Source organism: Cottoperca gobio, chromosome 9 (assembly GCF_900634415.1).
Source record: "Cottoperca gobio chromosome 9, fCotGob3.1, whole genome shotgun sequence".
Classification (NCBI taxonomy): domain Eukaryota; kingdom Metazoa; phylum Chordata; class Actinopteri; order Perciformes; family Bovichtidae; genus Cottoperca; species Cottoperca gobio.
In genome coordinates, this window is record NC_041363.1 from 11,098,463 (window position 1) to 11,111,894 (window position 13,432).

A 13,432-nucleotide genomic window follows, 5' to 3' on the forward strand; every position below is an offset into this window, starting at 1 on the left:
CACGTGTGTGTATATATATACACACACGTGTGTGTGTGTGTATATATATATATACACACGTGTGTGTATATACGCGTGTGCGTGTGTGTGTGTATATACGTGTGTGTGTGTGTATATACGCGTGTGTGTGTGTGTATATACGCGTGTGTGTGTGTGTATATACGCGTGTGTGTGTGTATATACGCGTGTGTGTGTATATACGCGTGTGTGTGTGTATATATACGCGTGTGTGTGTGTGTATATATACGCGTGTGTGTGTATATATACGCGTGTGTGTATATATACGTGTGTGTGTGTGTGTGTATATATATATATATATATACGTGTGTGTACTTTTAGGAAAGGGAACTCACTCCAGCCAAGAGAACATATGGTACCATTAGACAACCGGTAGGGACTAGCGCTAATTAACCACTAGCAGTGGCCAACAATTAGCCTGTTAAACATTCAACAATCATTCAATTTAACATGTATGCCAAATTCAACTTTCTTTCAATTATGTGTCATATTTTCCAAAAATCCAGTTCAGACTGTATCCACTGGGGTCAGACCTGGAACTGTGAAGTTCCTCGGGTGCACTCATCCAGCACACTGGAAGTCACCAGAAGCCAAATTTGTATTTTTCTGTGTTGTGTCTAACAAAGCTAGCTGGCTGATGTCCCACTATGTTCTGTCTCACTAACTGTAGTGAAGTTAAATGTGTGCCAGGAGAATTGGTGGATTGTTCAAATAACCAAGAGCTTTTCTCTGCCTCAGTTTATACACAAGCACATCAGCATTTTGTTTAGAGGGGAATTTCTAATGCATATTTAGGATTGCCGTTTTCTTCTACATATGCAGTACATACTTGACCATCGACACTGAGGAGCATCTTTATGTTAACAAGACTGTTCTATAAGAGGAAAAGCTTTAAAATGATCATGTACGTGTTGTAAATATTCACTTTATTATCTTTAGATAAAACAATGATGGGCAGTCAACAGAGTAAAATCCTGCAAACCTCTAATATCAGAAAGCAGAGTTTGACTCTGGACTCAGTTACTAAGTCTCCCACTAGACAGGTCGGTGAATTAGGTGTCTGTTCACATGTAGCTTCTATTCCACCAAGATTATGTGACAAATCTGTAGCTCCAAAGGTGAGCAAACAAGCCTCACTCCTCATAACAAAGTTCCCTTGTTGAGTGTTGCCCTGGACTACCATCACATTACTATAAGGAAGAGCCAATCCCCTTTTCTCTTTGTTGACATACTTGAAAACTAAATGATTATTTAAGGTTTTCTTGGTAGTGAAAGGCACATTTTTGGCTACGGATGACATGCAGGGAAATTAGAGAATAATTACCTTAAACACCTTCTGTCAAAGTATCCATTTCTGGCCTTCACAATTAATTTACTGTTATAAAAACAAATACAAATATCTACCAGGATTTGTCTTTGGATGTCAGTCGTTGCACTTGGTCTGCGTGAGCCTTTCCTGAAGTAATCAAATTCTGTTTCCTAGATAAATGCACTTTTGATCCAGATACATTTAGAGGAGGATTTAGAGTCTTATGTAACTTAGTGAAAACTGGAAAATCCTCAATTTAAGGAAGATTAACACTCAAGTGTCATTAACTGTTTATTCTAATTTGAACAGATGTGTCTTTTAGCGCACTAAAGCGTCTGTTTTGGGGACATTAAAAATAAAGGGCTGTAATGACTGATGTGTTTTACAGACGCGTTGAGCTGTTAGGACACTCCCACATCCCTACAGGAAGAACTTCCTGCCTGTGTTGTGATCCTTGTCCTGTCGGAAACATGCTAAACAAGCGTTTCTCGCTCGCTCTCATTCTTTCTCTCGCTCTGTTTCACTCTCTTTCTCTTCCACACACACACACACACACTATGGAAAACCACCTTCAAAACATATCCCACATCCTGCGCTGCGCTTTTATCATGTTGGTGATTCAGGCTGGGAAACTGTTACCATGTGCTGTGTCAAAAAATAAAGAAAGGTTTTAGGAGCTTCACAAAACCAGAACACTTGAGAGCTTTTGGCTTTCTTCAGGTTGTAGGTTAGATTGGACCTAAGTTCTGGTCCTTTATCTGAAACTGGCCAGCTTTCCATTATTTTTGGAAGTGGTCTGTTATTGTAAGCACATAACTTGGACTTGTAGCATTTTAATGGGCTTGTTTTCCAAAGTTCTCATCTGGTAGCAGATTCTTGTCCTGCTGAACCAGCTACAAAGTCTTGTTTGAATTGGGTTTGTCCTATTTTTCGTTGGAAATGGCTCTTTCTAAGTGTGCCGCATATAAAAGGTGTTACCATTTCAGATGTTTACTATTTGGCACAACTGAAGATGAAAAGATCATCAAGCTTTTTTGTTTTGTTTATTTTTCATATGCTGCATCTTTTTTGAAATATGAACATTTTAAACCCCTTCTGAATATTACACTTTTATGCTTGTAATAAGTGTCTTTGTACCACTTTTTTATGGGATAAGTACTTAACTCTACATGCTTGCTGTGTGATCACAGGGGTGAGGGAAACCCACATGGTGGATGGTAGATTAAAGTGAGTGTTAGGGGGACTTTGCCTTGAAAAGATCATATTCCCTTATTCTTACCCAACAGAGGAATTAAGGGTAGTGTGGCAAAGATGACGCTAAAATTCCAGGGAGACCCTTGGTGTAGCGAGTAAGCTTACATATGATCTAACAGCTGTGCTGCATTGTGAGGGTTGGATGTCTTATGTTCTCAATTCTTCAAGTAGCTCAACTAGTCTCTATGGGGGTTCATATTAAAGTTCTCTATCCTGTATATACCTGTTATCTTAAACTGCTTTCTAGCATAAGTTAAATCTTCCTCTCTGCTCTTTGCACAGATATGAGTCGACGAGTTGTACGGCAGAGCAAATTCCGTCATGTGTTTGGCCTGCCGATGAAAAATGACCAATGCTACGATGACATCCGGGTGTCAAGGGTCACATGGGACAGCTCCTTCTGTGCAGTCAACCCCAAGTTTGTTGCCATAATTATTGAGGCCAGTGGTGGAGGCGCTTTCCTCGTCCTCCCTCTTCACAAGGTAAGATTATGGTGCATGTATTAGTAGTTAATGCCACACTGTATTGTGTGCTGAACAGAGCACATCGGTCAGAGCTGGCCTCTAACACAACTAGAGGGAGATGAACCAGATGTGTAAGCATGTTTGCATTTACTGATCCTTCATGCTACATCAGTAGTTTGTATTACTTCCTCTAAGGTGAAATCTCAGTATGGTGTCTGTTCTATCCAAAACGGTTATTGTGTGTGGGGTGAAATTAACATCTATGTTTAATAACTCATTTTTTGAAAACTTCACTTACAATCTCTCTGCATTTGGCTTGATCATGAGTGATCAACGGTAACCATCTCAAAGATCTCGCTTTTTGATGATTATGTTCACAAACAGACCGATCACCCAACAGCTTTAGCATTTTTGATAGAGAACCGGTTTGACGGTAATAGTTTTTGTCTTTTCTCTGAGAATAATGGTGCATTGAACTGGGGTAATGCTAACCTTTTTAAGGCCATAGTGTATCTTTTTAGTGCAGTTATGCATGCAATGTTTTTGTTACAGATGATCACATTACTTTGGATATTTTTAGATTGGGGGTGGGGGAAATTATATTTTCTTCACACCAGTAATGACATAAAGAGAAGGAAAGCCATTCTCTGTGGGATCATATTTGAATTGACATGAATGTAAAAAATAAAGCACTTAAAAGGTAGAGAGAGTTAAACTAAAAAATCTTGCTAAAAATGTTTTTGAGAGTAACAGTCCATTTCCTATGTTTTGTATACAATAGATTAGAATTTGCATTGAAAGCTTTTCCTCTTGGACTGCTGACTATTGTCAGTGTACCTTGGGATTAATGTTTACCAGCGGGCTGTTTTACACACCCTCATGCGTACAACAGAAACTACACCAAACCCTGGAGTGAACGGTCTCCTGATCCTTGCCTCCATATAAGGAATCGCTCCACTCCCAGTAGAATTGCTTTTGGGTTGGGCATTTGAAGAGTGTTTAGATGTAAACAAGCTAGCTCCTCGCTTTTGTTTTAAGCTTGCCGTCATAATTGGGCTAATTAAGGATTGTATCCAACAGGGGGCTCTGGTCTTTCCCCAAGAGAGCCCTTGGGTGCCATTATGCTTGATGGTGCTGAATTGCTGGCTGTTGTTGTTTCTGTTTAGTAGCTCTAAGCAATGGCCAAGTGGCAGGTCCTGACACTGTGAGTGACATAAGTACTGCAATACTGTTGACAGATCTAACCTGGGCCTGTAATTAGTGTACACAAGTACACTGCCATGTCATCTGAGAAGGCTCTGGCATAGAGGACCGGATCCTCAGGTCTGTCATCGCACAGTTTACACCCTTCAGCACCTCATTCAATACAGAATTTGTACTGGAGGTGGACTGCCGGCTCGACCAGTTTCACACTCCTCCTGCGCTCCTCTCTGTGTCCGTTTGAATGAGCTTCCCTCTGCATGCCATGTCCCAGTATAGTAATGGAGTGTCTACTGAACAAAGTCCACTTTCACTACTGAACTAAAAAGTTGTGAGAGACTGGGGTCTTTATGTGCAGCACAAACCTCTGGCAATTTCCTCAAGTGAGAGATTAAAAAAAGCTCTCTTGATTTTTAGATCGTCCCTCATACAGGCTGGCAGGCGTGACAGACTAATCCTTCAGATTTAATGTTTTCCTCATTTCAACAGGCCATGCATTGAGACACTGAAGCTGAAAGGGGAATGCCATGTTATTTAAGAATAATAGTATGTTTGATGTCTATCTATGTCATAATTTGGACGGTGTGACCAGTATATATTGCCACCAAACCAGTTTTACAGCCTAGCATATAAGAAAGAGTCAGCTGTTGGGGCATAGGCACAACATTCATTTCAGAGCCTAAATTAATGGGCATTCTTTTTTTCATTAGTTTTTTCTTTTAACATCTATTTTTGGCATTTATCACCCCAGTATTTCTCAAATATTTTTTTCTGACAAAGTTGGTTCATCTGGAAATCTCAGTATAGATTGCAATGCAGGTCTCAAAAGTGGGGCGAGTCTGGTCTATGCAAACGGTATGATCAGACAGCGATACAGAAATGCTTTCAGCATTTATCAGATTATTTCTGATAAACTGAATAAACAAGGATTGTGATATTGAATCATTATGCTTTTTAATTTTATATTGCACCAACTGTACAAAGTGTCTGTCTTACTTTATTATCTTTGTCCGACACAGCTCTGCTTTGTGGATACAAATCTATTCCTGATTTGAAGGACACTTGCAGTGTTCACCTGGGTCTTATTTAATTTTTGTTTCAAGGGCACACATCCCCTAAACGCCCCCCACCCTTTCCCGTCCCTAATGTGAGGGTGCATCTGTCCGGCTAACCCATCTGCCTAGGCTGTGTTGCTCCCAGTCTCTGTGGGCAGCCAGCTGCTCAGGGCCTTTGTCCCACGCTTACTCCCAGCACAGCCCTTTGTCATTACCACACTTCGGCTGGGGGGAGGCAGAAGTGTGATGATGCTCCTTCCCCCTTCACAATTGAGCCATATGCAACTGGGCACCTTCTTTGTTGAAGTGATGCAATAGCAGCAGTAGAAGAATGAATTACTGAAATTATGAGACCTAAAACAAAAAAGCAGTGTACTCCCTTTTGCTTATATTCTGAAAAACCTACTCTACTACTATAATTTTATGGAAATGGATAGAAAAGCGTCACTTGGAGTTCAGAGGTTGATGTTGTGGATCTGTGATTTGACCTGAGGTCTAAGCCTCATTTTGAGTTGTCAACCAATGGAGCCATGTCTTTGTGTGACTCAGTAGGGTGAGGTTAGTGCGGCAGGCCGCCATGACTCAGCACAGGCCACGGGTATTGTTGCTTCCTCCTGTCAGAACATAGAGATTTATAGAGAGGCCATCAGATGTCCAGCTCAACACATGTCATTCCCTTGCCTCATGCTTTCAATCTCCTCCTTTCTCTTTCTTAGCAGGATGCCAGCTAATTTATTCCCTGATTTCCATATGAAGGAAGCTGTGGGAGTGAATGCAGCTAGCAAGTGTTCAGTGAAACATTCCTGATAATTCCTCTCTGCTCGCCATACTGTTGTGATTTATATCCCTTAACTAGAAATCCCTCAATTTATCTAAGCATGCCATTGTTTAAAATGCCCTGTAGTTTGTCCTGGTTTAGCCATCAGTAGCTGTATTTTTCATGCAGACTGTGTGCTTTTCACTTTGTCAATTGTTAGCATCTTTCGTTTCCTCTTTTGTTCATTTCTTTTTTAGGATTGACCTGAACTACACCCATAACACGGCACATAGCGCATTTCTTAATGTAGAAGGCATGTTCAATGTTAGTGCTTCAAATGCTGCCTCTGGTTGATCAGATGTGGAGTGTGTGTTTGATTTGGATTCAATCCTTCAATGCACCATTCATCCAGTGTTCAACCTTTGCTGTTAGTAATCCCTGGGTGTGTGCACAGTGACACATTATTTCTGTTCTGTCTCACATGCACCAGTTAGGCTGCTAACTAAGCTATACTATGTCTTTGCTCACAAAAATCCACTGGGTGTGCATGATATCCAGGGTCTTTCCCCCATACTTTGGTCAGTTTGTGTTCCAAGACCTCTATACTGCTCAGTTGCCTCTGTCTTTGCCGCCTCTGCCGCTCAGTCCTGCTGACTGCAGATTTTACCATATATGGTCATTCACTGCTCCCTGCCTGACAGGCTTCCAAGACCATTTCCTTCCTGCCTTGCCATTGGCTGCTTCGTGCAGTGTCGGCACACATGTGAATTCTGGGATAGGCCGAAATATGAAGAGCGGCCAGGATGAGAGAACTGGGTTGAAGTCAGATGTTGTCTCTGTCACAGAATCACTCACTGTATCCAAGTGCCATGTTGGAATAATTATTTTAATGTGATAGTCGGTATGACTGCTGGAATACTGAATAATATTTATAATGTATTAATGCAGAGCTGTGAGTCCTGCTAGCTTTATTTAAAATAAAACAGACTTTATTTTTGCATAATAATAGCAGATGTTGTCTACGATGCCTTTTTTCAGTCAAGAGCAATTAATTCACAAACTAACCATCAGGCACACAAAATCTTTTTCGGTGTGCTGCCATTTAAATGTTCCAGATTCTTTCTGAAAATATCTTTTCTTTAATATGTTGTCTTGCACTGGAGACATGGTAGGAAGATGTGGAGACACTGTGGGCAAATGGCATTGCTTCACAGGCAATACAATATCTACTCTGTGCAGTCTTATTAAAGAGATGACAGAAGTTAATGACCCCTCTGATATTCATTAGATGTTTTGCGTTGACCCAGTCACTACTGATCCGGTGTCATCAGCAACCACCAGCTAGTGTGGTTCAGTTGTTAAGCACTTAGATACTAACAACAGATGTAGTTCAACATTTCAGCTGCTTCACATAGTTCTTAACTTGCAGCAGAGCAACCGGTATAGTAGTAGTAAATAGCAGACTCGTCTTAGATGCTATCTGGAATTAATCTTATGACCTACTTAATTTCACTAGCCATGTTTTAGAAATGTAAAGTACAACATCAGTAGTACATATCTGGCTAGGTATGTCTACTATATCTATATATAGCTCAGGTTGCACTGTATTGTTCCTGCAGACACAGGGACTTAAAAAAAAGTGGAAATTTCCATGGAGCCCTGAGCAGCACTGGACAGCATGCAGACCCTTTAGTGGTGTGCATGTGTGAATCACATGTTGAGCTGCAAGGAAAGGAAGTGTGCAGGCCTCTTGTGTGAATGAAAAGAATGTCCTCTACTGCCTTGAGGGATGTCGTGCATCCATTTTTTTTTGTGTGTTTCAGTGTTGAGCTTTGTATCTATTGCTGTGTGATTCACTCATTTTCTGCAGTCTTACTTGTTGCTATGCAACTGGTTGTTTTCTAGGCGTCAGACATTCCTCTCGAAGGATACAAATGTCTGTAGTGTAGTTATGGACATGTTAGGTATTCGACTGCTGAGTTTAGCCCCTTGCTGTTGGTGTGGGTGTTTTTTCCCTGCGCTGGTGCAGTTGATTTATTTTCCTTGTTCTGGACAAAATAATTTTCACTTCTATGCCGTAAGTCTTGCTAAGCACGCTTCCTATACCTGGAGGCTTGTTGCCTTGGAGATGATTTTCTCTCTTGGCTGATTTAGTCTGTTTAGAAGTCTTGTGAAAGCGAGATCTTACTGACAGTCCTATGTAGCTGTTCCCTTGCCAGCCAAGGTCTTGATAGATCTTTCAAACATGAAGTCTGCTTACAAAAAGAATTGCACAAAGTAAAATGAATATTTATAGCAGATTAAATCTGTTTATTAGTTTCTTTAAGTCTTAATAACTTGACAAGAATTGACAGCAGGATTTGATAAAGGGAATGTTTATAAAGGAGAATACCGGTCCTCATCCTTCTTGCTGTGAGACTGCAGGCTCCACTGTACCTAGCTGTTTGCTAGTTGTAGTGTTAATACAATGTACGGTTGCTTTTTGTCCGTTTTTTCTTGCTCTTATTATAACTTGTATGTTTCCCTTCACTCTAGTTTGAGGAACAGTGAGCCGCGGCTTATTCTGCACGTGTGGGAATATACGCTGTCAAATAGCGAATAGTTATGACACTGATTTATTAGATTCTGCTCAAGGTTCAAATTGCTACAGATGGGAAACGCATTTCTTGTTGACATTCATGGTACTCCTGTTCTATTTAGTCTATCTATGCTATGACTACTATTCAATACCATCAAGATATTGAGAAAATGGTCGTAAACTGTCTAAATGAGTTTGACGGTTCGTTCAGTTCTTTCCACTTTCTTTAGCAATCAGTTGCAAGGATTCCTGTCTGACTGTTGTTGGTGAATCTATGGCCATTTGCCACTAATAGACCTCTTATATTACTCCTAGGACACTTTACTGAACACGTTCAACCTGTATTTAAATGCACATGAGACTCCGGTTACACCTTAATCCCTGTTCCTTACTTTGCAGCTTACACACCACTGTTAAACCACTGAATTGCATATAACTGCATTATTGTTCTGTCTCTTTCTCTATTTCGCAAGTCTGAACGGGCATTTACATACATTTTGTTTAAAATGTCAGTAACATTAAACTAGATCCCTAATTGAAATGTCTGTTTACAAGAGCATTGTCCAACGTGTTTGACTTTGTATGAAAGGGGTAAGAAGTCTGTCAAGATTTATTAGAAAAATATATATTTTGGGAGGACCAGAGGCTCCAGACATTAACCTGTTCATTCTTTAGTAAACATTGAGCCATCATGGAGTTTCCAATTGTCCACCAGCAGTTACAAAGATGTGTCTAGTGTGTGACCTAGCCACAAGACTTTTCATCCCCTTGTGATTGATTACAGCCACATTTATCACCTCGCCTCTGCCTCTCCTGAGTGACATCTCTTTATGCTTGTGGTTGTTGCATAACATTCTGGTAGATTAGTTCAAATGCCTAATTTTAAGGACAAATGCAGACTTGCAAATTTGCCTGGGGACTGAGGGGAGAATGCAACAAGTTGCCACAGGTTAACCGTCTTGCACTCCTCCAGGTGATGCCACTGCCTTTACCTTGTCTGAAGCGTTGGTTGTTGCTTTTCAGTTGAATTGTCAGTGTTAACAATTACAACTCCACGCAAGCTGCGTTCCTGCCCTGTACATCATGTTATCAGATGTTTATGCAGGCTGAAGGCGAGATACACTTAAGTTCGCTCTTAAGACCCTGGAATTCCTAATTGTGTATATCAGACACTAACACCTCAAAGGGTGCTATATTTGACACCCTAGCGCCCCTCTTGCTCTCATTGGTCATACCCGAGCTGCCTAGGGCCGAGGTGTGGAATGTGAAGAACGCCTGGCTCTCTGGTCGAACTGTCGGTCTCCTCTGCCCTGCTCGGGATGATCAGGAGGTCGAGCTCCAGAGCTTAGCTCAAGTGTTGCTGGGGCTTCATGGTTCATTGCTGCAAATCAACCGTAGAAGCTGCGATTTATTTCTAAAGTATAGGATTTTTTTTATAGCTTATGCAGGTGACGAAAACGTGTTGATGAAAAACTGAGACTAATGTAAGAGGTCTTGTTGGAATATTTGCTGCACGTCTGAACTGGAGTTAACATGTAGGATGTGCTGAGAAATCGCTGTTGAGCTCTAAACACTGATCGTTCGCCTCCCGTAGGTGGTCTTGATCTTTGCAGGCTCCGTCAACTAAGCTTCTGCATGGACAGACTTAAAACCTTTAGACCTTATCATAAATGTTCTATTGACATATTCCGAATTGTATGTATGAGCAAAATAAAAGGTTAATCCAACCTTTCGTTAGTAATAGTCAACCTCGTTGCACTCCACATGATTTACGTACAGTCAGTTCTGAGGTTCAGATAAATGAGTTTTACTGTAGGTATTAAACCGTGATAATATACTAACATGCCCTGGTCACAGTCTAGTCCTTTCTTCTTTTGCACATGATCCAGAAGGTATGTTGCAATTATCCAGCACTGTTGTGTAGCAGTTTACACCATAATAGTGAACATAAAACCACAATGTTTCATTAAGTGTTTGTGAGTAACAGCCACCCATCTGCGTAATGTGTACTGTGTTTGGAAATCTTAATACTGCATTTACACACACACCCTTTAGATAACACTAGATCTCTTACTGGGAAGTAATAACTGCATCATTATTAAAGAAAATAAAGTAATAACTTTGAATCTGCTCGTGTTATCTCAGCCATCAGTTTGCTCTTTGTCAGACTTATTTATGCTGTTCCTGTTGCTACACCTGGTCATCAGTCTTTGTCCTTCCTGCTTTAATTACATCCGGTTTCTCCTGTCTTTAGGACATAATGTGCAGGAAAGGGCCTGTGAACTCTGCTGTAATATATATCTCTCTACTTAATATGCACAGATATCCTGTCTACCTCCATAATGCAGATAGTTCATGTTTTGTGACGAAAGAAAATGAAAATGAAAAGGTAAAGTAGACTCATCTACAGAGGAGAGGTCACCAATCTCACATTTAATGGTAATGTTATCTGATACAGGATAGTGGCTCCTAGATCCCTATTGCAATAGTGTCAAAGTCTGCTTTTTTACACAGGGTAGATTTCAGGGTGTGTTCAGCAGACAGGGTAAGGTTTAGACAAGATCTTGTGATTTTCACATACTACACGTACGTGCATGCAGAGTTCGTTCTCGCATACACTGGACTTTGATCTCTAAACTTGGAGTTGGAGTATGTGTCACAGCCCAACTCTGTCAGTCAGGTGACTGCATGGTTACAGGCCTAATATTTTCATATAGCACACAGTCATTTCCTGGAATGTGTACCGATGTCCAGCCATTGTGCGACTGTACTGACCCAGTAAAGTTGTGTGTGTTTTCCACTGTGGATGTGCACTGTAACGGCAGCAGGCTTGACGTGCTAGGCTTCTTTATCTGCTGTAGCAGAGGCAGGGAAATGTCTAACTGCAGGAATGCCTGAGAAACATGACACTCGTATCTGGGACTGGACTGTCCCTCCAAGAAGATCACCAATCCCCTGCTTGCCTCTGGTTTTATGTAACGAGCAGCGTTTTTATTTTTGTGTAACCTAAACTTCTTGAAGTCAGTCTTCTGTGCAGCATGAATACATGTTACCTTTTATCTTAGGTTTGCCTCTGTGTGTTTACATTATTGCAATCAGTTGATATAACCTTTCAAATATATTCTCCATAAGCATAGACACCCTTTACTCTACTTTCATGCCACCGTTTGCCGCACCGCCTTATGTACTGCAGCAGGAATTGTTTTGAACCAACAATTAATTTCGAATTAAATCGTAAAATACCGAAAGATTCACACCCCTTTTCAGTCAGAAATGTGTTAATTACCAATTAAACAGTTGATGTGACCAGGATGAGTTTGCTGCAAAACTAGATACATTTCTTTGTTTATATCCTGCTCTTTTGAAATTCTGAACAGTCATAATGTGCTGCAGACAGTGAATTACAACAAGAGGCTAGAAGGGCATTATTTACTGCTTTCTGTATTCATCTCTGACGGTTCCGTCCTTGTGAAAGCTTTAAGTCACATGTAATCACTTGGCTACAAAAGCCATAATGTACAATTTGGGGTGAGCTCTGTCTCTTTGGAGCTTTGAGACTGTCACTTTACTGACACCAGTAGCCCTGCCTTCTGTGGCCGGGTCTCCCTGACTGAAGAGACGTGCAGTTCTGGCTAGTTTACCCCATAGCTTTTTTAAAACAAGCTATAGACTGCAAAAAAGAGTCCTAGAGGCCACTAAAGAAACGCAAACGATTACATAATGTGCAGTTGCAGGTAACAGTGTATTGGAGTCTGTGAAAATGGCCATCTGGTCTACACACTACTGTAATAACTGATTTTAATTGAGTGCTTCTTTTGGTCAAAAACAAGACATTTTGCTTGTGTGAACTGAAAAGGTGTTGTGAGTGTACTGTCATTGTAAATCCCTTGAGCAAGTATATGTGCATGCATAATTGCATCTGTTTGGATAAATATTAGTAATTGCTTTGAGTTATGTTCTCGTGAGATTTAAGTCTAGTTTTCGTTGTAGCTCTTACTCATTACTGAAAATACAATTCTTGGGTTTCAGTAGCTCTTCTCAAGCCGTTGTTTTTGCAATTCCCAGTATAATGACAGAATAGCTGTGGGCAGTGAGTCTTTTCTTCTTCTTTTTGTATTAGGGAAGCCATCGTGCTTTAAATAGGGCTGCAGCAGCAGGACTCTTTCCATATTAAGTGACCTCATCTCTCCGGCCCTGCGGTGGTACTTGAAGTCAACACAGACCAGGGTGTGTCTCTTACACCCATCCACCACAGCATGGGTTTGTTAAGTCACCTCCATGTAGAGAGAGCACCTGGTTCTGCTGGCATATAGGGGTTCTTAGTTCAAATACAGGTGCAGGCTGCTTTCATGAGGATAGAGGAGGATCTACAGTATAATTTGAAGGTTGTTTGTGTGCATCGGAAATACATTTGTAGCCGTCCAGTCCATTAGTTGTATAAGCAGGTTATGTAAAGGGCACAGTTTAGAGTTTATACAGGTTTATCATTTTAAAGTAAGGAGTTGCTGTGGAAAACATCTGTTGGCATGCGTCTACTGTATAATGACGTCACCACTAATACCTTTCCTTAATTACTATGGGTGGTCCAATAGGAGCTAAATCTAATCTCTGTTTGCTTCTATGTAGCACCAATAAAATCCTAGCTTCTTTTTTGGCTGTGCAATGGAGTGACAAACTGAGCCTGGTGATTCCCTGGCTTTCAGCAGTTAGGTTTGTTGGGCCTCATTAGATAAAAATGTAAAAAATAAATTATATTCTACATCGCTTGGCAGGAGTTCTTGTGGGACTGGGATTTCC

At 40.8% G+C, this 13,432-nt stretch overlaps 1 protein-coding gene across 2 annotated transcripts in view; it reads left to right on the forward strand.

Moving 5' to 3' along the window:
* coro1ca (coronin, actin binding protein, 1Ca) overlaps positions 1 to 13,432 on the forward strand; it is a 35,370-nt gene that overhangs the window by 14,165 nt on the left and 7,773 nt on the right. For both annotated transcript variants that reach the window (XM_029439537.1, XM_029439536.1), the window contains one exon: positions 2,864 to 3,063. In XM_029439537.1, coding sequence (XP_029295397.1) covers positions 2,866 to 3,063 — 198 coding nt within the window. In that variant the 5' untranslated portion in view covers positions 2,864 to 2,865. The remainder of the gene's footprint in view (positions 1 to 2,863; positions 3,064 to 13,432) is intronic.